Raw genomic sequence first — 24,412 nt, 5'->3', positions numbered from 1 at the left:
CAACATCGCGATCAGTAGGCTCACCTAGAAAAGCAAAAATGCACGACTTCATGATTGGCCTCTTGCCAACTACTGCACACTTGTGAACCTTCATAAGTAGGACTCCAGTCAATGCACGCTACCAACACGAACCGGCAGTCGCCTCATATGAGAAGTACTTTGCCCAAATCATTGACGGAGATTCTCTTCTCCGAGTCAGTGGCCGCGAAGCTGTGGTATGTGGCCAGCAGGGCACTGGGAAAGGCAAGTCGCCGAGTTAGCCCTAATACCGCGCGGGAAGAAGCAATTGCGGGTGCTGCGGCTGGCCTTTGCCTGACTGACTGCTTCCGCAGGCGGAACCACCCATCCTCTACCCAGAATATACCGGTCGAGATGGTGGGAGGTATGTTTATCGAGACCTGAGTTTCTGGACTTCGGGATTCTTCCCCGGGTATCTGTACCTGCTGCTCGAACGGCAAACCATGTACGACCACCGTCATGTCGACAGGAAAACCACCGGTCCCCACCATCTGCAACTCGAGTATCTGTGCCAATGGTGGACCATCAATCTGCACCAAAACGCCCTGCTGAGCACGACGCACGATTTGGGGTTCATAATCGCCCCGTGGGCAATCAAGGCCTGGGAGCTTCAGCAGGACGCGCGCGCATTCAGCACCCTCGTCGTCGCCGCCCACACGCTGGCGCGGCGGTTCTGTCCCCGAGTCCAGGCGATCCGGAGCTGGGACACGTGCATCACCAAACGGTATGCCTTCGAGGATCCGTCTAAGGACTTTCTAGTCATCATCGACAACATGCTCAACCTGGATATGCTCTTCTGGGTCGCGAAAGCGACAAACGATCACCATCTATTCGACATCGCAGTCGCCCATGCCCGCACCACACAACAACATCACATCCGGCCCGATAAGTCCTCTTACCATGTGGTGAACTTCGACGACACGACCGCACAGCCGAAACAGAAATTCACCAACCAAGGATTCAAAGACGAGAGCTGCTGGTCGCGCGGCCAAGCATGGGGGATCCTGGCATTTGCGCAGGCGTTTTTCTGGACACGGGATCCAACTTTCTTGGCGACGGCACAGGCGCTCGCAGATTATTTCATTGAGCATCTGCCTTCCGACGGAGTCCCATACTGGGACTTTGACGCTCCTGTCACAGCTGAGACGCCTCGCGCTACATCGGCGGCTATGATAGCCTCGTGCGGCATGCTCTTACTTTATCGAGCTTTCCGGACACAGGGAATGGAGGAGCTTGCGGGGCGTTATTTACGAGCAGTCAGGCAGATTGTCCAAGGCACGCTGGCATCGTGCCTCAACCCTCCAATATTTCGCTTTGCCGTCTCACCCTCGGAGGAGGAGCTTGAGACGTATGAAGATGGAGCACCATCCGACCATCAGATGAAGCAAGAATCTGACTTCTTGGTGGTTGATGACGGCACAGGGACAGGGGAGGCCCATCATCCGCCAAGAGAGACGATTTTTAACGGGGCGACCATCAACAACTATGAATTTGCGCCGCGACGGTGGGCAAGTCACGGCCTGGTCTATGCGGACTATTACTTCATGCTCTTGGGTAATATGTTGCTTGAACTGGACTTGGTCGAGCCCGGGTTCTAGGATGGCAGCATCAGCCGTTTTATGTTCTTGTTGTAATGGAAAGGTATTATAGAACGAGGCTGCAGTTTGACCATACTGGCTCGCGAAGAGATTGAGTTGCAAGGCGACGAGAGGTTGAAGCCATACTGTACATCGAAGAACTAGACGGAAGACATAGATAAATACACATTTTCACGTGACCCGACGGCTGGTCAGAACGCCCTTGGCATACCGGACAGAAGAGGGCATGTCTACTGTGGATTCGGGTCCCAGAACTGAGATCTTTCTGATGCAGGTGGGGCAGTAAATGGTAGTGGTGCTACCTTGCTCAGGCAGGAAGGGTCTACCATTGTCATTTCCGTCAGCGCGTCATATTGCACCTGCAGCGATTGAGGGAGCGGTGGAAACGCGAGGCTCAGGGTATCATTAAAGAAATCGCTAGGTGATATATGATTCGCGACGCGGTCTTGCTCGCCAAGACCCTCAAGCAAGGACTGCGACTCAATCGACATCCAACGGATACCGGGTTCCGCCGAAGAAGTCTGTGGAGCGTGTGGTAAGGACCCCGTGGAAGCTCCGACGCCATCCCCACAGCGCTCACGGACATCGACCGAAGCCTCCCCGGCACAAGCTACAGACTCGGAGTAAGCAGCTTGTCGAATATTGAGGGGCGTCGCGGGTGATGTCGCATTGCAGCACATGAATTGCCGAGCTTTCGTGAGCCTTTCGCCGAACACCGACGCCAGATTCCGATGATCCGTGGCACCAGGACCAGCCCACCGACGGGATATCTCCAGCAAACTTCCAACGATACTATCGAGCTGGTCTGAGACAGAAAGCCGGGCATGCTGAGAGTGTACTAGTAGCATTCGTCCGGCTATAAATAGACAGAAAGAGAACTGCGGGTTAGCAAGAATGGAGGAGTGCTGGAGAAACAGGCTACCCAGCATTACGATCTCGGAGGCCGCCTCGATACACGTCTCGAGCGAAGTTGCCGACGGAAGTCGCACAGGGCAATCTTTCCAGTGTGCTGGAGGATAGGCCATACTCTGATGGAGGAGAATAAGTGCTGTGTTGTGGGTAAAATGTGCCAGAGTCAGATTCGGATCCATGATTCCGTCCACGTTGAGCACTGCAGCCGATTGCCACTTTTGGGGCAACAGCAGCTTCCACTGCACAAGCCGTAAATCCAGTTCCTTGAATCTCAGCAGCCATTTCTTGGTCCTTTGTACGTCACCGATGTCAAGGGCATTATGCAAGAAGAAATGGACCACCAGGCTCAGCGACTCGGTAGCCTCGATGGCGTAGGCAAACCCTCCGATGGAGTCTTGCCCAGGGTTCTTACTGTCGTCCAAGATTGGACCGCTAGCTCCGTGGCTGAAATGATTGGCGATGCCAAAGAACGGCGTGGTCTGCTCTTGCTCCCGTTGCCATAATGCTCCCTCGCAGGGCAGGCGCCGTCGAACATCTGCGCTCGTCAGGCTCAGGTTCCATCCCGTCGAGACGCTGCAAAACCTGTCCATCAGGAACACAGTCCAGAATACCCGTCTTCGCTCTTCAGTCTGCCACCAGTGTTGCGCTGGTTTTAAGAAGACCATTCGCTTAATGAGATACTCACCCTTCGCTGTTCTCCCCTCATCGTCGTCCCGATCCTCGACACTAAGCTGGAGTTGCTCGACAGTGCGCGTCATGCTGCCGACTACCGACCACGCTGAAGGGCCCCGTCCACTCCCAATCTGCATGGTAGCTGTTATCAAGATGAACTGCCATTGTTGGGGAATGAGCATATGCATACTATATCAAAAGCAATAATCACCAATGCTTGCAAATTCTCCACCGAGAATGACTCCATGCTGTTGAGAATGACTCTCTGGCGACTAGCAGCCGCCATCTCTCCTTTGGATTGATAACCTCCAGCCGCAGGATGGGATGTGAAGCGAACGGAGGTGGCTAGGATCGCATGTAGAATTGGCAAGGCCCTGTTCCAGCCGTCCGGACTGTACAGCTGCTCACGAAACCTTCTGACATGGAGGATGGGAATCCAGGGATGAACATTGGCGAAATGGAAATCAACCAACTCCATCATGACTGCATGCGGTAGCAGCCCCTGCGCAGAGAGCTGCGAGGCAGACCAGTCGTCCATTGTCTCGGGCACCTGCTGTTCCAGAATGGAATGAAAATGCAGTTTTTGGCGCTTTGCAGGACGTGATTCTAGTGGTTTCTGCTGGGCCATGCCATCTCTCGTCTCGTTTGGGTCTTCTTCGTCTTTAGCTTCTCGTCTTTCGTGTTCTCTTTCTCCAATGTCTAGCCCTAGCCCCAACGACCCCATCTGAGTGCCATCCGAGTCAGCCGTCCCGGCTGCCTCTTGCAGCAATCTTTGCTTGACCTCCTCAGATAACTGCTGCACGCTCGCCGCAACATCCGCTGATTCGATGCCATTCCGGGCCGGAGGGGGAATATTCGGCGACACGCCATCCGCCACCGCGCTCCATATCTTCTGCCAGAGCAGGCTTTGGCCGAGAAACATATTCTCCAGCGTGTCGACCCGTTGCTGCAGCCGCTCAACGGCACCGGCGCGGAGACCCGGCTTCGAGCGACAGTCATCATAGAGACAGATGGTATTGAAGCGTGTGCATTGCGCGCACGGCTGCTCCCGGTCGCATTTCGTCTTCTTGCGCCGACATGACTGACAGGCCAAGGACTTGTCCTTTCCGAGTTCTGGCTGATCGGGCTCGCTAGCTGCCATTATCACAGGCGCCAGACGAAACTATTGCCTGGAAGACCAAGTTATGGGAGATTGTATCAGGTACCGGGAAGTTTTTCAAGAATCCTTCACACTGCGTTCACCCCGGGGTTCGGGTGGCATTACCCCACCATTTCCCCGCATTGCATGATTCACAGATACTGTCCCAGGTAGCAACACATGTGATTATTTATCTACTTCTTTATACTTAGTCGTTTCCTTATTTTTCCTGGTCCATCTTTGTCTTCAGAAATTGTCCATAGGTACAGTCCTTTTTGTCTACTGGATGTAATGAATTTTGTATGTTGCGTATTCTGCAATAGAGGGATCCAGCAAAAAATACAGGAGTTATGAAGTAGACCTCGCCAGACTGGCACTCAAAACCGATATTCGCCAAGAGTTCGGATGATGAAAACTTTGCTAAAGCGGCAATCAAATGAAAGATTTCACCTCCCGTAGGACAAAACAGTGGCCGGCCTAATCGCCGGTCCGGAGTCCGTTGGCTGCGGAGGAATCTTCATCCTAAAAGAACGAGCACTTTCCAGATACAGTAAGGTATGTATAGTGGTGTTTATCACTCGACTCGTGGACAAATTATCCACCAATCACTCACTTTCAACCTGCACAACTGGAGCAGGGACTGGAAATTCCCAAAGGACAAAAAAAAAGCCTACTCCGTATGGATGGGAGGTTTCGATGTCGCTCTGCTTCCGCCAGCTTCTCATGCTTCTGCCGCCCAGATAAGACCCCCCCAGCTCGGATGATCGTTGCTGGAAACTGCCCCTTCGAAGCCCTCATAATCCTGGGCCTTGATAGTCCAGGGTGCATTTTCCTTCTGTTTGACCACGTATTGGTAATACAAAAGGTCCCAGATCGGAATCTTGTTGCTGACGCCGCGGTTCTCCGCCGAGATGACCTCCCAGGGACCGTTGACAAGGACCGCTTCGCAGCGTGACCACTTCGGGTCATAGGTAACGGTCGAGTTGAGGTTGTATTCGGCGGCATACTCCGCGGCCTTTAACAGCAAATTGTCCCCTACCTGAAAGAGGTTCACGCCTTGACTCAAACCGACTCTGGCCCCGTAAGCCGACCACCCGATTCCTGACATGGTATGGCCTATTCGATGCGGTCAGTAAGGAAAGAAACCAGCAGGGGTCACTGATTAGCAGATACAATACACACCCTGATCCCGACCGGCCTCCACCGACTGGCCCGTCTCGGAGTTGTACTGTGCGAAGATACCAGCGCAGTTGTCCTGAATGAAGGCATTCATCGCGTAGTTATACAATTGCACATCGTCCAAGTAGACAGCAAAGCTGAGCATTGCTTTGATGCTGACCATGCCGTAGTTGGCCTGGCCGACCACCGCGGACTGGCGCGCAAACAGCCAGTACAGTTGCGTGCTGAAGCCCGAGCCCCCTTGCCACCGGGCTCCGAATTCGGTCCAATTTCCCTCCCAGCGCATGATCTCCGCCGCGTTGACAAACAAATCCCCGTCCAGACCGATCATGAGGGAGCGATCAATCCCGATGATGTTGGTCAGATTGGTCCCCCACGCGTCGAGGATCGTGGTGCTGCGCGTCCAGTGGGATTCGTTCTTGGTGATGTACCATATGAGCGCATTCTGCCAGGCCGCGCGCGCGTCGTGCGCAAAGCTGGTGTAATTGCTCGTCTGCCCGCGGGCAATCACCTCCTTCGGGCCCTGCATCTCGTAACTGGCCTGGGAGTAGCTGTCGGCGCTGAACTGCTGGTAGGCGGAGGCCCACGGGTCCTCACCAGCCAGAACTTTCGTGCGGATCAGTTCCAGGTCATCGTGAGTGTGCCAGATCCCGGGATGGACGAAGTCACTCGGTCGCTTCTTCAGGTAGCTGGTGGAATCGACGCCGGAGAACGTCGCGACATTTGGTATGGGCCCGAAGATTGCGGGCACATCTTGTACCGTACATTGAGCCGGCCTGACAGAGAAAGCGGCTATTGCGGATACACTCAACAGCAATTTCTACCAGTGAGTAAAAAGAGCGTGAATCAATGTGCAGGATATTGCCTAGCAGCGGATTTGAGGACAGCATACGCACCTTCATGGTAGTTAGCCCTGTGCTGTACTTGCTGAGAATCAAAACTGAGCGTAGCCTGATTATATGTCTGATAATCCCTTTGTGCTCTCCACACTTCCTGGATGGTGGTCGCTTCTCGAAACTTTGGGAGAAAAGCTCCCCGATTGTTCTGATCTTAGCGGTGCCCTAATGCAAGTCAGAAGCGGACTCCGGGCCGTGCTTTGCACCGTCTCCGCTCATGGACAACTGGCGTACAGACCCTGGAGTCTGTTGCGTGCATGGCGGCGAACAACCCAGCATATTTTGTCGGCCACATCCAATTTCGCCCATGAGGGCATTTCTCATGTTCGATCCTCAGGCGCACGACTATCTCTAGTGTTTCTATTCATCCGTTTATTCATCTCACAAGCAGTGCTGCAGACGGCACCATGCATTTTCTATCTCTCGCTAGTTCTCTCCTACTGCCCATCACCAGCGGAGCCACATCCACCATCCAGGATCCTCTCAGCTATCGGGTCCTTGCTGGAAGCTATGTCCCTCCCAAATCCATCAACGTTACTACACTTCTGGAGTTTATCAATTCTCGTCCAGATCTAAGTGTTCTCGCAGATGAACTGCAGACAATCGGCGGCTTTCCGAAGGCTTTTGATACTGAACCAACCTGGAGCTTCACCTTCTTTGCGCCCAACAACGATGCGTTTGAGCTTCACACCGGCACATACTTCAACGAATTCAAGTCAACCCCGTTCGTCCATTGCCTGCAAGTAACAATTCACCTTGTCATACAAAGTACTGACATCTTACTAGGAAGGGCAAATGGTGGCTGGGCAACACGCTCCTCTCCCACTACGTGCCAAATACAAACCTCAACTCTAGTAGCTTCAACGAGACCTACCAGAGATTCCAGGTGAGCACACGAGATATGGAGCCTTACGTGAAGCTGACAACAATGCACTCCAGACTGCAAGTTACCTCTATGTCGGCTCGCAGGTTCAAGATGGTGAGATCATCCTGAACAACGTGGCCACCGTGGTGGAGAAAGATATATCAGTCACCAAGGCGAGTCTCAGCTGGTTTGGCTTTGCTCCTTTTCTGTGCGACGCATTAACCGCTCTACACAGGGAACAATTCACATCATTGATCGCATTCTCGACCCTTCAGCCCAGGTTTTCGAATCGGACCTGCCAAGAGTGTCACAGAGTTTCATTCCTGGAAGTTGTTCGAATCAGGATCTGTCATATTGCTGATGGATAAACCTCGTGTGGAGATCGGTCAATCTCTTGTTCGAAATTGGTTGCATCTGAATTGCTCATTTAGCACCTTATATCGTTCGATTTGCGATGGCGTGTGTATCAACCCGCAAGATGAGACAGGAAATGCCAATAGAGTAATGGCTTGCTAGAGAAAATCAATGTCACACATCGATTTGGTTTCATACAAGAAATAACTTGTCGCGAAAAGATATGTATAATCTGAATATACCTTTTTACTTCTCCGTGTGAAGATTGAACTATGTGACCTTCGAAAGCATTTACTTATCATTGGTATAGAATTGGCTGTCCTATTCATAAAATGACTGATGTTGTCATTAACTAGCTACATCCTCGCCAGACCCAAATTGTTCAATATTGAAGCTCAATAAAATAATATGGAGCCAGAAAATCCTGATCCTGAAAGTTCCATTGCTAAAAGGATTCTTCTTTGCCGTGAGAGTGTTCTTGTGAGTTTGAATATACAAGGTACATCATAGATATGTAGCTGAGTCTTCTACAAGATCATAGCAAATCGTGGTATGGGTCCTTGGCGTTGCGGTAGCAAGAGCTCGTACCTTCGGTCAGCTATATTCAGATTCTATTGTTTTGATTCACATATACAGCCTGAAAACAAGGGTCTGATACGCCTGCAGTGTGCCTGAAAATGACCCGATCTTCCCCAGAGATCTTCTGGTCCACAGCTCCGTAACGTTGACAGTAATAGAGAGCTGCAGTCCGAGAGTCTCGAAATCTACCTTCAACTCTTGTGGGTAGCTCTTCTCATTTAGCAGGAGAACCACGTATCCATTCTCCACGCTGCCCGCCCACACCTGTGACGAACCCTCCGAGCTGGCGTTCTGGACATAATTGGCCGGCTGTCCAAGTGGATCTTGACTGATTGCAATGATCTGTTTGTTCGTAAGGACCTTCAACGCGTCATCAGAAAGCTTGGACAAATCTGCTCCGATGATAAGCGGCGACTTGAGCGCCGCCCAAAAGGCGAAGTGCGTTTGCTGCTGATACAGCGTCATCTCCGCGTTGCCGATTTCCAGCATGTCCATGTCCATCCAGTGCCCACGGGACTGGTACTGGCTAATCTCGCGCATCTTTCGAATGATGCTCATCACCGAGCAGCTCGCGTAGCCGGTGTTCAAGCAGTAGGCGGTCTTGCAGGGACAGCCCGTTTCGTTCGCAAAGACGTTGGTGATATCCCCTGACATACGATAGGAGTGACCAATTTCTAGGGCAAATGTGCGTCAGTCAAAACATGCAATTCCACCGCGCACCCCCGCACTGTAGAGTCCATGCGACCGTAGAGACAATACATACCTCCACCCCAGTGCCAGGGAAACTGATAGCCCCACTCACAGACGGAATACAGGATCTCGCGCCCGACCAGCTGCAGGGCTTTTTGCATGATTCCAAACCGGACCTGCGGCGCCTCGGTCATCGCCTGGTAGCCGCCGCAGTTGTCGTATTTCCAGTAATCCACCCCCAGGCCGCCAAGGTCTGCGCGTCGCGCTCTTCGTATCCCCAGCTGCCCGGGCGGAATGCACACGTCAGCATGCCGCTGTCGCCGTACAGTCCGAGCTTTAGGCCCTGGGCGTGGATTTTGTCTGCCAGAGCGGGAATCCCACTGGGGAAGGAGGTTGCATTGGCTTGCAGGTAGCCTTCCGCTGTGCGACTGTAGTCGGCCCACCCGTCGTCCACGAGGACGTAGTCATACCCGGCATCCTTCAGCCCCAGTGTAGTGAGGAGCTGCGCACTTTGAACGACCACCGACTCGTTGATGTTGGCCTTGTATGCGTTCCACGAGTTCCAGCCCATCTGTGGGGTATGAGCTAGGGTGCTCTTTTGCCCTGCAGCTATACACGGGGTAATATGTAGAAAAGCAATAGCAGTCAGAATAGGTTTGACAGTGTTCCGGAAATACATTTTGATAGACTCGATTTGAATAGAACGCGAAACACAGGGGAGACTTTACAATATCAGCCAACTAACACAGATTTTATGTTCTAGTGTTGAACAATGCTGGAGCATGCTCCGGACATTAGGCCGATAGTCCGGACTCGCGTCCAGTCGGCCGTGGTGAGGGATCGCAGAAACGATCCTCGGTAGGTGAAGAAGACTGAAAGAGGATTAGATGCAGCCATGCATCTCCAGCTACTTTTAGGTAACCTTTTGACAAATACTACTGCCAGCAAGTAATATTGTGCTACATCTTTCGTATTATATTTTCAATATGGTGCTTCCGACGCCCACCAACCCCCTATTTACCCTTCCCTTAGATGAAGAAAAGCTATAAGGCTACCAAACCAATAGGACAGGGTCCTACGGCATGTCTGCGGCCACTTGGCTGAACAGGGTAAGGCGTTTCTTGTGCAGTGGCAGGCCTGAACTTAGCGAGGGCTGACTGGACCCATGTACATGGTTAAGAGCGAGTACTGATACGAGAAGCTCTGCGGCTGGATGTGCGGGCTTGGCTTACACCAAGCGATACCATAAATTTGTCAGGAGGTTACGCCACGGTCTTCGTCTGTTCGGGAAAGAAATATCGATAATAGCATGGGCCGCATCTGAACTTGGTATAAATATTCCTTGTGCACCTCAGTCATCAGACCTCGAACCCACGCAGAGCAGTCTCATCAAGAAGATCCAACCTCCATAACCACTGACCTACAGCAATTTTCGCAATATACGACATGAAAATCCCGCTCTGCTTCGTTGTATCAATAGCCGCCATTCAGGCATACGGAGGCCATTTTACCCTATTCCGGCGCGGCGACGGCCAGCCCTGATTAGCAAACGACGGTGGAAGTGGTCTTAAGATTTCCACCGAGAACGAAATCTGGTGCGCCTCGATCGATGATGTATTCCAGTCCGCGATGTTATACTGCAACACTGGTCTGCCCTGCGAGTTCCGTCTCTGCAACAGCCACGTCTGCTTACTGGACTCCTTCAGTCATACCATCCGCACGGAGAACCACACAGGCAAGTGCCTGAGCGCCACGGGCTCATCCGGGCGGTACATGGCAGTGGCTGCGCTTTGTGGACCTTCGCTTCCGGGCGGCACGAAATGCGAGCTAATGGATGAGGCGTGAGAGGGCGAGCAGCACGTACTGTCATCAGGAGTGTCGACCGATGAGGAGACCACATTCGATATCGACCAACGCCCCGGGTTTAATGGTGGCATCGTCTGACCAATTACCTGGGCCAGAGATTTGTCCGCTTACGGCCCAACCGACCCGTGATGAACAACTACGCGCAGACCCACCACATCCTGACGACGCACACTGCCGAGCTACCGACGGCGATCCTCACACCAACCGCACCGATGACCATTGCCTAGCAGATCGTCAACGACAATTTGGGCAACACGGGCTGGGCGGCGTACCCAATCCACCGCGTGGGAACACACACCATCTACGTGGATTTCCTCGGCCAGCGGGTTCATCGCGCTGATGGTTCCTTCTTCCGTGTGCCCTTGTGGCAGCTGGTTCAGGAGTTCCAGACCGATCGGATTCATCAGATGTTGGTGGACGGCTTCATGTCGATGCGATTAAGTGGTCGGAACACGCAAACCGCTAAATTCAAGTTTCTGTATGGCGATGGAGTCTCACTCATCATCGAGATTCATGTGGATTTGCCTTTTTATTAGTTGGATTTGAATTGCTTTCTTTGCGATGCTTTGCCGGTACTCGGGGTGGAACTTGAGGAATAACTCATGTTCTTAGCTCCAAGGGGTAGTACGGAGATGTTGATCTACTCCCGATCATTTGTTGGTTTGATTGACCTCTTGATGGCACGATTTGTCTGCTCGATATTTCTTCTATCCAACGATCGGACTTGTCTCGATATGATGGTTTTTAGGGTCGAAGTCCCGTTTGGGAAGGCGGAATCTGTCCGCATATACTATAGAGTTCGAGACTACACCTAAATAAACCTACCCCTCAACCCCAAACGAACTGTGTCATATCTCACTGCATAATGATATTTAGGTTTTCGATGCTACCGATCGGAAGAGAAGAAATCATCACTGGCAGGTACGTCCATGATGAGTGTCTGTCGGGTGAAGAGAGGCTACCCCGTCGACACCACCAGCGTACTGCTTCGCCAACCCTAGAACCGGCAGAGCCAACTGCTCTAGATGCCTGCTCACGTGCACCATAAGGCTTTTCAACTTGTCGAAATTCTTTCCGCAGAATCGACAGGACCCCTGCTGCGAAAATGTGTCGCTCTGATGGTGGCACTGCTCGACCAATTCCCACAGATTCGGAACATTCATATCCCATTGTGAATCAGGATCCCTTTGCGTAGCCGTCGTGGCCTGAACTTCTTCGACTCTTGGATTGGGCGTCTTATGTTTTCGGAAAAGATGCTGGACGAATAGGTCCCGGCGAAAGCACTGATAGTCGCAATTGTCGTAGGAGCAGACCCAGCTCTCTGGCTGCCAGTGGCTTTGGGTCTCATGACGCACCCATTCGTGTTTGCTTTTGAAGGACGGTTGATACTCACAGACGGGAAATGTGCATGTGAACGGTTGCAGATCGTCAGCGACGTGCTTCGGCCAGTCCACAGCTCTCTGAAACTGTTTGACCTGAAAGCAGGTGGGACACTCGAACTGCGCGGTAAAGCTGGGGCCGCCGCTTGCTCTGGAGGCGATTCCTCTCGCAGAAGTGACAGCAGAGCAATACGGACCGGAGGGACAGGAGCGGTTGCGAATGGCGGCCGAATGCGCGCGCTGGAGCGCGACAAGTCTGTCGTATCGGCGGAGCTGCTCGCGCGCAAATCGATGGACCAACGCTGGGGGGTCCAGCCGGGGGAACAGTTGTCGGATCTGCTGTTCGAAACCTTCCACGGTCGGGTCGATTGTCGATGGCACTACGACCAGGGCATTGATCGCAAGCTGCTGCTGCTCGGCAGAGTCGGCGGACTCGTTGGTGTCATCCCCGTTCGGGGCATCTGCTGCCTCTTGAGTCCCGTTCATACCCTGGAATGTGTGGCTCGCAAGCCCTCCACGCGCAGGTGGGGCCCCTGCACTCGGCATAACATTATCTGCGTGAGGCGCAGCAGTCAAATGTCTCCCTGTGCCCTGCTTCCGTCTACTAAGCACAGTCGCCAACAACTGGGCAAATTGAGCCGAGTGCGGGAGCGAGAAAATCGTCACACCTGCGCCGCTGTCCGGGAGATATGGGTCTGCCCCGGCTTCGAGAAGAAGTCCCGCGGCCTCGTAGTGTCCCCGCCAACAGGCTACAAATAGAGGCGTGGATCCATAGCGGCCGCCGGGCGCGTCAACGTCCAGACCAGGCACAGATGCCAGGAGCGCTTTGACGACCGGGACTAGACCGAATGACGCGGCGTAATACAGCGGATGTGTGGTTTCAATGACCTGGTTCTCGGCCTCGGGGATAAGCGTCTGCACCCAGACACCGTAGTTACCTTGGCGTGGCAGGCACCGCGAGTCGAAAAGCTTGTTGACGAGCTGACGGTCGCCATCCACGTCGAAATCGCAGGCTCCGCCGTGGGTCGCCCAGAACGCGCCTGCGTATGATAGGAAGGGGTGCTCGTGCTCGCGTGCGGCTACTTCATCGAAGGACCATGCGTACCCGGAGCGGAAATCGTCGAGACACAGATAGGTCAGGCAAAGACGAGTCATGGTTTGATCGGCGGTTGCCGGGTCCAAACCGAAGTACCGCACGCTCGAGGTGCGGATCCGGTGGGAGGTCAGAAACTCCTTGACGGAGGAATGGGATAATTTCACTCTTCCGAACTCATCCTCTGTGATGAGCCCCTGACAGATATGGAGCAGGATCCGGGGAGAGATCAGCTTGGTGTCTTCATCAAGCACCGTGCATGCCTCCTCTAGCACGACTACTTCGCTTAGCTCCGACAGGGTGAGCAGTCGCTTCGAAAAACTGAGCCAAAACAGAGTATTGCGGCTAAGCTCCATGTCACTAGGACTGATTTGCTCGAGCATGTGGATATAGACCTCTCCTAATGTCTTTAGGAGTGTTCTCAATGCCTCCCGAATGGATTTCGCGGTTCTGAGGGAGGCGAGATTCTCCAAAGAGAGCTGGGTCCAGCGGAATCTGCAGCAGTCAAAATTGATCAGCATGGTATCTTACTATGCACTCCAGACCGGTACAACTGACGATCCATCAGCACCCTCCATAAGAGCCTCCCACACCTGAGCCTGTAAACGCGAACTCAAATTTCTGAGTGTCGAGTCGTGCTGCAATCTGAAGCGAACGAATGTGTCAATATCATCCCTGATGATACCGGAACTCATATGTATGATCCTGGCATGGCTTTCGGGTATCATGTCATTGGTTCCGGTTACGAAGATTCGAAGGTTTGGGGTAAGTTCCGAAATATTCAGCAATGAGCGTATGAGCTCCTCATAGGATGCACTTTCATTGATTGCATCAATCAAGAGAATAGCCCGTCTGCCATTCGGTGTACAGTTTATTATGGCAGCTGCCACTGCACTCATGTCGATCGGCTGTCGATGTAGATGTGGCTCTGTAGCTTCAAAGAATGGCCGAATATTGTCCAATATTGACGGCACTGATTCAGAGATCTGTGCCACTAACGACCCTAGGATATTCGCCGGATTTTGAAAGTTGGCGTCACTGAATCTGCAGTAGAAGTAGGCGAAGACAATACTGGGGTCCTTGACACTGATTGCAGCCAGCTGGTCGACGGCGTGGGCACTAAGAGATGGTAGTCTGTCAGTTGAATCAGAGCAGGATGCTCGGAAGACTTACAAGAGAGTGGTCTTGCCAATTCCGGCTAAAAGAGGACCGTCAGTCATTTTCAGCATACAAAGACCCTGGCTTACCTACACTTTCCCAAGAGACAAAGAATATTCCGGTCAACGACATCACTCATAATCCAATCTTTGAACGTATGAACGAACCACTTTCCCGTATGATCGACTCGGTCCCTCGAGACTTGCTGGTGGATACTGAACGGGCTGACCGGGGCTAACCATCGAAGCAGTTCGTTATGCGCCGCGCGAGTTTTCTCGTCATCTCGTATCTTAAGGTCTACCTCCAGGGACCTTGCCAGCCTTGTTATCTTTCCGTGGAGATCTCGCTGAAAAGCAAGGTTATCGCTTGTGAGAAGGAGAATCAGCCAAGATTTCACTCGTTCTAGGCGAGTGAGGTGGGTAGTGAATTGTTCCTGGGTGAACGGCCACTCCAGCTTTTGTTTCAATCTCCTCAACCTGCTTGCTGGCTCCTCTAGGTCTTGAAGGAGGAATTGGACCGACTCGCTTGCCTTGTCCAGTGTGCTTTTCAGCGGCTCAGGGGCAGCTGAAGCCAATTTTTCTGTCTCTGGCGGCGAGGAAGACTCAAACTGCGAGTTCAGGTGTTCCAGGATCCCTTTGAGACCGAAGAGTTCCTCGGTCAGTCGGCGGATGTCGGAGCTCGCATCACGGCCTTTCTTGGCGTATGTTAGGAGGCGATGGATGAGATCGCCAACATCGATAATCAGGGACGTTATGGAGATAGGGTCAGCCATTATCCACAATTGAAAGGGGCCGCATGCGAACGGTGAAAATGCCCCAAGACGGATAGCATTTGGTGCGGCTGAATGTTTGCCTTTGCAACCCCTCATTCAGTCGCTCTGGGCACAGACCACGTGATAGTAAGCACGCTTACTTATGCAGGTGTGTGTGACGAGAGCAGGGCTGCAGATCACTCGCTAGCTTATTGTTGCTGTCTCCATTTGGCCTGAATACGGATGACCGCTGCGGTGAGAATATTTTACAGGGAGGTTTCATTTGCCGAGAGGCCGCAATGGTCTTCTATACTTCTATGACAGTATATTGTCGACCGTGTCTGTCTGGATTGGCTTAGATTTAGACATCCTGCCAATTACATTGAATTTTGACTGGCATTGAACATTTTAAATATGTTAAATAACATAGTCAATTTATCTGTTTACAGAAGCCTAGGATAGAATGAAGTGAGAGGTTCAGTACTGGGAGATTATCGATGTATATTTTCCGGCCGCGCCCTAAGTACATTAGACAGATTCCAGTCGCTCTTAGGCTTAAATTACATCCTGCAAGTACCCTGGACAAATCAACCAAACCATTATACTACAGAACGAGTGGTTATTAGGTTAGACAATGATAATTAGGAATGCATTCGATTGTCAATGAATCCTGTTCTAGGCTCTGCCACGTGTGCTGGTTTGCATCTACACATCAAAAACAAGATGTAGACCGAGCCGTCACTACTTTCAGAGGCTCATCACCTCTATAGACAGGAGTTGTGTACGTTGGTATCGAAAGTCTGAAAACTGCTTGCTTCATATATGTTCAACTGTAGAACCTAGTTCGACCTAACTCACCCACAGCACAGAGGTCTATCTCCATGTCGCGGGTCACGGCCATCCGACATGTCTGCATCGGCCCTGAATCTGATAGACACTTCTACCTCCAAGTGGCAGTCACCGTTGCCGCAGTCGCGCAGCCGGTCGGCACAGTGTACGACCGGTTCGGGTCGCTCTCCCATACCACCGTCCCGTCGGACTCCTTCTTAATGAACTTGTACTCGAAAGTCGTGCCAGCGGGGAGCGTGACCGTGGTCGTCCACAGGGGGTTGGAGGAGGTGTACGAGGAGGCCGAGAGTGCGATTGCGGAGGAGGTGTCCCACGAGCTCAGCTGGCTGATCGATCCGGTCAGGAAAATATTCTCGCCGTATGTCGTCGTGACCAGCTCGTTGAAGGTGACGGCAACGCTGGTAGCGGCGGTGCAGGTCGCGGAAGTAGTTGTGCTGGAGGTCTTCGTAGTCGTGCTGCTAGTCTTGCTAGTCGTGCTACTGGTGCTGCTGCTCGAAGATGATGACGAGCTGGAGGAGCCGGAGCCTGACCCGCCGGTGATGGCGATATCGGCGCACCCGAGATAGACCTGCGCGGTCTGATAGCTGTTCCATCTCCATCGCAGCAGGGTATGGTCGGACGAGTAGTTGGGAAGCTAGATAGCTCCCAGAATTAGTATTTGCTTGATGGAGAAGATGCGTGAGTCCACCCACCTTAATCTTTTTGGTCACAGTGTATCCGCCTGCGATCGTGGTCGTGCAGGAATTCAGCGCTGCTCCGTCCACCCCCTCACAGCCGCGGTTCGTGTCTGCGTTAAACGCATTGCATGTGAACCAGTCGTTGCGATAACAGGCCTGGTCCGACGTGCAGTCGGGGTTGTAGCCGCACGTCTGGCCGCTCACGTCGGTGCACTTCAGCTCACCCGCCAGGAAGCAGTCCTCAGCAGCTTGCTTTTCGTCGTTGGTCGGCAGATAATCCGGGTCAAGGAAGAGGTCGACGAGTGTTTGGTTCGTGCAGATACCGTAGGTGAACATGCCGCCGTGGTCACCGTTGTGGTCGACACACCATTGCACTTCGATGGTGTCCCCAGCGGTGTAGGTCGCGACGACCGAGTTACCCCAGTTGTCGCTGGGCTGATTGTAGTCGACACTCACCCTGGCATTATATCCGCATGGACCGGAGCGCCCAACCTGGGCCTCCTCGAGATCTGGCCATGCGGTAACAGGCTCGAGGATAGCACACTCGGGACATGTGTCGATACCAGCCTACGTTCCGGTCACTCAGTATGGGACAGAAAAGTAGAGGGGAGCGCTATACCTCAAACCCTAGTCGGGTTCTGCTAGATGGGATGGTGAGGTAGCCATGGCCGGCCACGGAGGTCAGCAGCCCAGCGAGCGTGAGGATGGAAGAGCTCTTCATGGCTGTTATCTTCTTGAGCTGGCTGCAGTGCGATCAAGAAAATCCCTGAAGAGGGGTGGTGCTTTATAGGCATATTGTTCCTCGCTTAGATTCACCAAGATCCCGATTCGGCACGGGCCTGGGCCGCTGCTAGCCGGGTCTTGGAAGTCTTGGTAAAGGAGATACCAGCAAATGAGGTCTTCTGGAGGCTCGCTACCCCGATATTTGACCGAAAGTAAAGCTGCTGAAGAATGCACTCGGGTCTTGGCACCAGTCGTCTCCGGAGATGATCGAGTCATCGAGCCTAAGCGAAGTGAACTAGATATGTAGGTACAATGAAGCATGCATAGCAAGCATGTGCATACAAATTAAGCAAGAATTGACCAAGACTAATTTCTGCATGGCGTTGTCACATACCGACACGCTAGTCAGCTTCGGGATCAGCCGCCCGCCACCCATGGGATGCTCCAAGTTACCCCTCACTGCATTCACCCTCACTCGCTCACTCACTCACCTTCTGCTCTCTTTACAGCCCTAACTCCCGACCAGAAATCTTGATTCATGGCCCAACCAGAACACTTTGATTACCTTTGGGATCAAGCCAAAGCGCGCTACAAATCCATCACAGGCCATGACCTCGACAGCCCCGCATTTCCCAACCCCGCTTCAGCTGACGACCTGCTCCTGCTCCTCGACGCTAGAAACACCGACTTTCTCTCTTTCCGGGAGAAGCGCTCTGTGCTGTTCCACAACCTCAGTACACTGTGTCAACCGATCGAATCACTCACCAACGTCATCTCCACGGGGACCTCGGTGGTATTTCCGCCCAGCGCTGCATGTTTTGCCGCCCTGACGTTGTTGATTGATGCTGCCCGTGGCGTATCGTCGCTCTATGATTCCATTATTGGTCTCATCGAGACCCTCAGGGTCTGTACCCGATCCCCCGAGATACGGTATATCGGAACCTGACAGGAGTCAGGAAAACAGGTCTTCCTCGCACGGCTCAAGATCTATGCTGTAAGTCAGGCGACACCCGAGCTCCGCAGCACGCTGGTGACTATCCTCGTAATTCTACTGGAAGTCTTTGGTCGCTCCGCGAAGATCATCCGGGGTGGAACACTGGGTCGCACCTTGGCTTTCGCGAAGAACGCGGTCTTGGGTCGCGATGAGAAGCTGCAGGGTCTCCTCAACCAACTGGAGAAGCTGTGCCAGAGTGAGAACCGGCTGGTCGCGGCGGAGACATGGGCGGAGACGAAGCGCACCGCGCATCAGATGGACCAGGTCAGCGATGACTTGGGGGCATTAGTCCTGGGACAGGAGACTTTTCGTAATGAGTTCCGGGAGGAAATGCACAAGGTGCGCGAGACGGTAACAGCGTCGTCGGCCAGGCAAGAGAAATCACCGACAGCCATCCGGGAGATTCTCAAGCCCTCGGTACACCCAGCCGATGCGTATCAGAGTCTGGCAAAGAAGAGGGTGGCAGGGACGGCAGACTGGATTCTTGCAGAACCGTTGTTTCGACAATGGGTAGCTGATGAGGGGCAGACACCGCTGTTGGCTGTCTGTGGGAGTCCGGGCAGCGGGAAATCGGTCCTTTCGCAACGCGTTATCTCCTTTCTAAACGAGCTGCAAGCTGGGAGCGGAAGCAGCGGTGGCTCGATCGCGTATTTCTTCTTCAGTAACAGTGACACTGAGACCAAGTCATTCAGCCAGGCACTGCGGGATTGCGCTCACCAGCTTTACCATAACAACGCCGCGTACAAGGCATATCTTGAAGCCCATCTCAGCTCTCCTGATGATATCAAGACTATTTGCAGTACGTGGAGAATGCTATACACTCAGCACTATATGGTGCAGCGAAGAACAACCGGTCGGGTGGTCCTTGTATTGGATGGTCTCGACGAAGCCTTTCAGGCGGATCGGGAGCAGTTCTTCGAGCTGCTGTCAGATCTACCTTCCGGGAGTGGTGAGTACTCGCACAAGCCAATTCTCTTCACAGACTGACGATCTATAGCCTCTCAGATCAAGATTCTACTAGTCGGAAGGCCTGAGATCTACGCTGAGCTCAATGAAACGATCAACACCATACCTTGCATTCACGTTGACGCAGCGAAGAACTCTGCTGACATCCGAGCATTAATCGAAACCACCATGCGGCGAATTCGTGTCTTGAGTCGCATTCCTCGAGATCTCTCAGCCAAGATCCAAGACAAACTCATCGAAAAATCCCAAGGGATGTTTCTGTGGGCCGACCTGATGCTGCGCGAGCTGGGCCGGAAGACGCGAGCGAGCAGTATGCTGGATAACCTGCAAAGAGCTCCGAGGGGATTGGATGAGATGCTGGAGCATGTCCTGCGAGGCTTCATCGCGAAACTCGACCCAGAAGAAGCGGAGAATTTGAACACGATGCTTGCATGGCTGGCTTGCTCTGATGTTCCACTGAGTTTGCGTCAGCTGGACTACATTCTGCAGTACGATTCGCCGGGCGGGGATGGAGTCTTTGACCTCGAGACCATGCTCCGAGTACAGTACGCTTCATTCTTTCTCCTCCTTCGAGATGATGGCCTGACTACGGCCGACCTTCAGGGTGCGGAGGTCGCAGCCTATCTGGCCGAGGGTCGGACGAGCGATGGTCTCCTCGAATTTCAGTCCAACAAGGAGACCACTCGTGTCGTTTTCCGCCACGCATCTATCGGTGAGTACCTCCGCAATCCCGCTTACGGAAAGGTGCGCGATAGCCCTGGCTCTGTGCCTGTTGGTGTAAATATCATTGAGGCGCGGACCCATATCCTAATACGCTGCCTGAAGCTGTTCCAAGACGGCTTTGCGGAGGATGAGAACAAAGAGGGAAGGGTCTCACTTATTATTTATGCGCAGAGTCAATGGCTGAGTTATCTGAGGCATCTGGTCAGCAACGACCAGCTCGATCCACACAGCAAGCGCGAGATGAGACCTTTATTCCGCAGACTACTGTCAGCTCCTGACTGCGTACATTGGCTGAACCCGGATGACTGGGAGTTCTTCGCTTCTGGGGATTACCACTTCATCGAAAGTCTCTTGAATGATACATCGTGTTCAGCCGACCAAAGAGATGACGAGATTACAGAATGGCTGTCATCCTGTCGTCAAAAGCCGGGCGGCATCTTCTCAGTCATGGCTAAATATGCCGCCGAGGGTTGGCTAAAGGAGAGCGCCTGGTCTGCGTCAGAGTGCTTCCGTCTCGTGTGGGCGGTCAAAACCATCTCCGAAGACGGCGATGTGAAGATCATGCACGAGACGCCCAGTACAGAGATCGTGATTGAGGTCGCTCGATGGACGAAGCTGGAAGAAGACGCGCTGTGGCATGAAATGGTCGGAAACTGCCTCTCCAATTTAGGGCATCTGGACGATGCAAAACATTACGCGGAGATGTCGCTGAGCCTGCAACCGAAATCAGTCGCTGCCAGTTTGGACATTGCTCGAATTTACCTGAAACAACACAAGCGCAGCGAAGCAATCGACATATACTTCGAAACCGAGAAACTGTACACGAAGTCACTTCTCGAACAGCAGGAGCCCGACCATGAGGACTCCGATCTTGACATGCTGGTGTCGCCATACAGCCTGTCAAGGCTGCGATTGACTCTGTCGGAGTTGTATTTTGAACAAGGCGATTGTCTCGATGCTGCAACATGGCTCCACTCGTGCTTGCAGTTGGGATCCTACAGCATTCGGATTCGCAAACTTGCCGAAGCACTAGTTTACCAACTCACCATGCCCCCATATAGAAATTATGGGGAAATAATGCGCTTGCTGAGGTCGATGGACCGTGAACCTGAACACTATACTGAGACGATTTTGAATGACTGCCTCATCCAGTACAGGAGGGCGGACAGTCGCTTTATCGAGGCCTGTGCAACCGCTGCCCACGCCATGGGGGCCTTAGAATGGCTGGCGGATCGATATCGACACGCGAGGGCAGCTGCGTTGCAGGATCTGCGGTCTACCGTTGTCGTTTCTCTCGACGTCTGCTTGGCCCAACTGTATAGTCGATTCATGAACGAACCCCACAAGGCTAAGGCTATATGGAGGCAGATTCTCAGTCTGCCCCGCGTGGACATGGACGGTCACTGGGAGATGACCCAGTCGAGGTCAGTCACCGAGTCATCCTATGCATACCAACTCTATATGGATGCTTTGAAAGACCCCAAAGACACCGGAGCCTTCTTGCACGAAGTCACCAATCTAGCCAGATGGTTGAGGGAGGTACCCCTCACCCGCGACACTTCCATCGAGAACCAAGCCGGCCTATACTTGGGACGCTGGCACCTGGGTCATGGCGACGCAGAGCAGGCACGGCCGTACTTCCGGGGGTATATCAAGATTTCCCTCGCTCGTCTCGAAGACATTGACCCCGCTTGGCGAGCAGATGCCTTCTACAAGCTATTCACCATTCTGGTCGCGGCGGATGACGACGCCAACGCTATTTCTCTGTTTCACGCAATCCGCGATGCACCACAAGACAGCCGCGAGTCCACGCTTCCAGATGACTGGCTTCTTCCGTGGGCGTGGTTCTGTGATGTCTGTAAGCAAGAATATGACAGTTCCGCTCCCTGCAACAAATGTCGGGTCTGCGCAGCAGATCTTTGTCCGGGATGCTTTGCGTCGGTGCAGCAAGCTACAGCGAGTGCTGGGGTTTGCGCCCCTGATCATGCCTGGCTTTCTATCCCCTCCACGTCAGTACTTCCTGAGCAAGGCTTTGTCATTGTGGAGGGCTCTCCGATGTCCATTGATAGCTTTCTCGCGGATCTGGGTCAGTCCTGGGATTGAAGGGTCCATCTTGTTGCGCACGTAGCCTTCGAATAAACAAGGGCGGGTCCTAGCAGTCTTCTGGGGTTTCTCATCAGCTGAAATCCTGCATTATGGGTGCTAACAAGATCTCCATATATATTCACAACTGCTCTTCTCCTTTAAATGAATTGTCCGATTATTGTAAATATACATCAGCTCGGTGTGGCACCTGGGATCTGGTCGTACCATTCACCGACTCGAATGCATTGCCATTCTCTATAGCGAGAAATTCGTTTTTCCAGACCTATGGAAGCCATGTGATTCTACGTAGCGCATGTCATCTTATCTCTACTCTCATTCTCGCCAATGAGCCTGTAGGGTCAAAGGTGTCGGCCCGGCTCATTGTGGAGAGTAAACCCGCTGCTGGTTAGTCCGCAGCGGGGCTCGATTGCCGAATTTGGGGGCGGTTTGCGAGGGAACCCTAACTTTTAGTCCGGTGGATTGATTGCTTGACTGGTTGGCAGCGTGGTATTTCCGCGGCCAAAAATGTAGAAAGGAGTTAGATTGTTATCTCGCTCGATTATCACCGGTCTCAACCTCATTTATCTCAAGAACATATGGCGCTTGTGGCAATTTATTCTTGATAACATGCGGGACGGTCGGACCATGTCGAGGCACTCAAATGCCATCTTTCATAAAGTTCTGGACGTTATGATCGCTAGTCCGTCAAGCTAAAGCTATACATCAGAAGAAATTGCTCCGACGCTAGAAATGCACGGCGGCGTATCTCCGATCACCCAGAGAAGGCTTTGCCGCGGGTCCCTTAAAACCGCGTCTCTTCCCAACTGCGGCCCCAATCTTCTCTCCAAGCAGCAAATAGGTCTGTTTATCTTCCTCGCCTCAAGCGACAATGAGCCGACTCACAGCTCTGGTCCTGATCTTAGCCATTACCTTCAACATCGCCACCTTTGCGCTTGGAGCGGCCACGTTAGCAGAGTACCTCAACCAACGCAGCTACCTTCTGGGTCTCGTCCCCAAAGCCGAAATCCACGACAATGCCTACATCGGGGAAGCTAGTTACAGCATATGCTCGAGCTTTCTGTCATCCTTGATCCTTCTCATTATACTCATCATGCAAGTGCTTCGGTGCACCATTGCCTACCGAGTCCTGATCGTGTGCTCGGTCGTTCCAAGTCTCATCGGCTTCGCTAATGCGATCGCCTTGACCATTATCACGGCAACGAAGGTGGTGTCGTTCGGGGATAGTGTCGGGCCGCGTGTGACTATATACTTGGATGAGGCTGCCCATAGCGACGGGGTCCCCCTGGAATATCGAAAGGATGCCGCGTCCATCGCGGCCGTGGCGTTTGCTTGGCTTGGGTGGGCCTGTTCTGTGGTTGCGTGAGTTCTTGCGCCTACTTGTAGTGGTGTGTATGCTGATTGCAGTAGATGTGCTTTATTACTCAACTCTTGGCGGAAGAAATTGGTGAAGCAGACATGGTTGGGATCTCAGGGTGAGAAAGCCGCTTGGTCTGAAGATGGCAGTGAACATGGTCGAGCTTGAAGTGGGGGATTGCCATGCCCAAGCACTGACGGAGCGCGGGCTATGGTTGACTGTCCACATCGCGATCTCTCTTTCGTAGGCCCCAGTCAGGCCATGTGACATTCAAATTGTGCATATCACTGGGTCTTGAGAGCACCCTTGGAGGTGAAATCTGTCGGAAATTGTTGCAGCGTTGCTATGATGCTGAAATAGTGTTAATCTACCTCAGCCGAAAGCTTCAGACGTGAGCCCCGGTCGGGGATTTTCTACTTAACGTTGGTTGTGCGTAACGCAATCAGCGAGCACGCGTTCCTTACCTCTTTAAATCCACTATGGCTTCCTGTGCAGTCGCCCTTTAGCCTCCTGATCCAAAGTCTATTCTTTCAATCCCTCTAGATCATAAGTATTCCAGGAGCAATAGCTTCGACTGGGAAAGACAATTAGCGTGCTCTGTAAAGTATTATGTCTAATCCTTAGGGACCCCACTCGGTGTGCTGGGAGGTCTATTCCTGTTTCCTATGCCTGCTTATAGGCTATCAATCTCCTCCAATTGTTCGAAACCCCATGGTACCTACGGGGTAGTGCTTGAGTGGGTTCAAGCGAGAACAGAAAATAGATATGGCCAGCTCACTTGGTGAAACAGCCTCTTTTTTCTGTGGCTGGCAGGAATTCGTATGGATAATAACCTCCGGATTCAAAGCCGAGGTTGTGTATTTGTAGACCGT

General features: G+C 52.8%; 10 protein-coding genes across 10 annotated transcripts; 5 read left to right on the top strand and 5 right to left on the bottom strand.

The window, feature by feature from the left end:
* Positions 1-147: 147 nt before the first annotated feature.
* On the top strand, positions 148-1,616 carry BO72DRAFT_519214 (glycoside hydrolase family 88 protein; the record flags this gene model as incomplete). The annotated part of the gene is made up of 2 exons (XM_040949688.1): positions 148-243; positions 333-1,616. The coding sequence occupies 2 exons, from the start codon at positions 148-150 to the stop codon at positions 1,614-1,616; spliced, it is 1,380 nt and encodes a 459-aa protein (XP_040797182.1).
* A 139-nt stretch (positions 1,617-1,755) lies between these two features.
* BO72DRAFT_531285 (putative C6 transcription factor) lies at positions 1,756-4,395 on the bottom strand. The gene is made up of 2 exons (XM_040950351.1): positions 3,391-4,395; positions 1,756-3,331 (listed from the first exon to the last, which is right to left on the bottom strand). The coding sequence occupies exons 1-2, from the start codon at positions 4,339-4,341 to the stop codon at positions 1,847-1,849; spliced, it is 2,436 nt and encodes an 811-aa protein (XP_040797181.1). The 5' UTR covers positions 4,342-4,395; the 3' UTR covers positions 1,756-1,846.
* Positions 4,396-4,940: 545 nt separating this feature from the next.
* On the bottom strand, positions 4,941-6,419 carry BO72DRAFT_531284 (uncharacterized protein; the record flags this gene model as incomplete). The annotated part of the gene is made up of 3 exons (XM_040950350.1): positions 4,941-5,454; positions 5,521-6,309; positions 6,410-6,419. 3 exons carry the CDS (start codon positions 6,417-6,419, stop codon positions 5,060-5,062), a joined length of 1,194 nt encoding a protein of 397 aa, XP_040797180.1. The 3' UTR covers positions 4,941-5,059.
* Positions 6,420-6,755: 336 nt separating this feature from the next.
* On the top strand, positions 6,756-7,639 carry BO72DRAFT_519211 (uncharacterized protein; the record flags this gene model as incomplete). The annotated part of the gene is made up of 4 exons (XM_040949687.1): positions 6,756-7,137; positions 7,200-7,299; positions 7,353-7,451; positions 7,514-7,639. Exons 1-4 carry the CDS (start codon positions 6,821-6,823, stop codon positions 7,637-7,639), a joined length of 642 nt encoding a protein of 213 aa, XP_040797179.1. The 5' UTR covers positions 6,756-6,820.
* Positions 7,640-8,256: 617 nt separating this feature from the next.
* BO72DRAFT_471852 (glycoside hydrolase family 27 protein) lies at positions 8,257-9,472 on the bottom strand (the record flags this gene model as incomplete). The annotated part of the gene is made up of 3 exons (XM_040947111.1): positions 8,257-8,885; positions 8,975-9,154; positions 9,202-9,472. The coding sequence occupies 3 exons, from the start codon at positions 9,470-9,472 to the stop codon at positions 8,257-8,259; spliced, it is 1,080 nt and encodes a 359-aa protein (XP_040797178.1).
* Positions 9,473-11,238: 1,766 nt separating this feature from the next.
* Positions 11,239-11,630, top strand: BO72DRAFT_248721 (uncharacterized protein). The gene has a single exon (XM_040940003.1). It carries the CDS (start codon positions 11,370-11,372, stop codon positions 11,580-11,582), a length of 213 nt encoding a protein of 70 aa, XP_040797177.1. The 5' UTR covers positions 11,239-11,369; the 3' UTR covers positions 11,583-11,630.
* Positions 11,631-11,678: 48 nt separating this feature from the next.
* On the bottom strand, positions 11,679-15,218 carry BO72DRAFT_531283 (uncharacterized protein; the record flags this gene model as incomplete). The annotated part of the gene is made up of 4 exons (XM_040950349.1): positions 14,491-15,218; positions 14,413-14,437; positions 13,798-14,358; positions 11,679-13,734 (listed from the first exon to the last, which is right to left on the bottom strand). Exons 1-4 carry the CDS (start codon positions 15,167-15,169, stop codon positions 11,679-11,681), a joined length of 3,321 nt encoding a protein of 1,106 aa, XP_040797176.1. The 5' UTR covers positions 15,170-15,218.
* Positions 15,219-16,060: 842 nt separating this feature from the next.
* On the bottom strand, positions 16,061-17,407 carry BO72DRAFT_413153 (starch binding domain protein). The gene is made up of 3 exons (XM_040942498.1): positions 17,294-17,407; positions 16,690-17,241; positions 16,061-16,631 (listed from the first exon to the last, which is right to left on the bottom strand). Exons 1-3 carry the CDS (start codon positions 17,393-17,395, stop codon positions 16,089-16,091), a joined length of 1,197 nt encoding a protein of 398 aa, XP_040797175.1. The 5' UTR covers positions 17,396-17,407; the 3' UTR covers positions 16,061-16,088.
* A 528-nt stretch (positions 17,408-17,935) lies between these two features.
* BO72DRAFT_387685 (uncharacterized protein) lies at positions 17,936-21,526 on the top strand (the record flags this gene model as incomplete). The annotated part of the gene is made up of 3 exons (XM_040941687.1): positions 17,936-18,301; positions 18,350-19,340; positions 19,389-21,526. Coding segments are annotated over 3 exons (3,495 nt in total), but the record flags the coding sequence as incomplete, so codon positions are not given.
* A 1,522-nt stretch (positions 21,527-23,048) lies between these two features.
* BO72DRAFT_531280 (uncharacterized protein) lies at positions 23,049-23,784 on the top strand. The gene is made up of 2 exons (XM_040950348.1): positions 23,049-23,545; positions 23,594-23,784. Exons 1-2 carry the CDS (start codon positions 23,055-23,057, stop codon positions 23,706-23,708), a joined length of 606 nt encoding a protein of 201 aa, XP_040797173.1. The 5' UTR covers positions 23,049-23,054; the 3' UTR covers positions 23,709-23,784.
* The last annotated feature ends 628 nt before the right edge of the window (positions 23,785-24,412 follow it).

This window comes from Aspergillus fijiensis (assembly GCF_003184825.1).
Source record: "Aspergillus fijiensis CBS 313.89 unplaced genomic scaffold BO72scaffold_63, whole genome shotgun sequence".
NCBI lineage: Eukaryota > Fungi > Ascomycota > Eurotiomycetes > Eurotiales > Aspergillaceae > Aspergillus > Aspergillus fijiensis.
Note: the sequence above shows the minus strand (reverse complement) of the source record. Positions and strands in the feature narration are given on the sequence as shown.

Excerpts from the sequence above, each read along its gene's own strand:
- BO72DRAFT_531285 (XM_040950351.1), bottom strand. The coding sequence starts at position 4,341 with ATGGCAGCTAGCGAGCCCGATCAGCCAGAACTCGGAAAGGACAAGTCC. Across the intron at positions 3,332-3,390 it reads TGATTATTGCTTTTGATATA|ATTGGGAGTGGACGGGGCCC; the intron begins GTATGCATATGC and ends GCTACCATGCAG.
- BO72DRAFT_248721 (XM_040940003.1), top strand. The coding sequence starts at position 11,370 with ATGTTCTTAGCTCCAAGGGGTAGTACGGAGATGTTGATCTACTCCCGA.
- BO72DRAFT_531280 (XM_040950348.1), top strand. The coding sequence starts at position 23,055 with ATGAGCCGACTCACAGCTCTGGTCCTGATCTTAGCCATTACCTTCAAC. Across the intron at positions 23,546-23,593 it reads TGGGCCTGTTCTGTGGTTGC|ATGTGCTTTATTACTCAACT; the intron begins GTGAGTTCTTGC and ends TGATTGCAGTAG.
- BO72DRAFT_413153 (XM_040942498.1), bottom strand. The coding sequence starts at position 17,395 with ATGAAGAGCTCTTCCATCCTCACGCTCGCTGGGCTGCTGACCTCCGTG. Across the intron at positions 17,242-17,293 it reads GAACCCGACTAGGGTTTGAG|GCTGGTATCGACACATGTCC; the intron begins GTATAGCGCTCC and ends ACCGGAACGTAG. Across the intron at positions 16,632-16,689 it reads CTGTGACCAAAAAGATTAAG|CTTCCCAACTACTCGTCCGA; the intron begins GTGGGTGGACTC and ends GGAGCTATCTAG.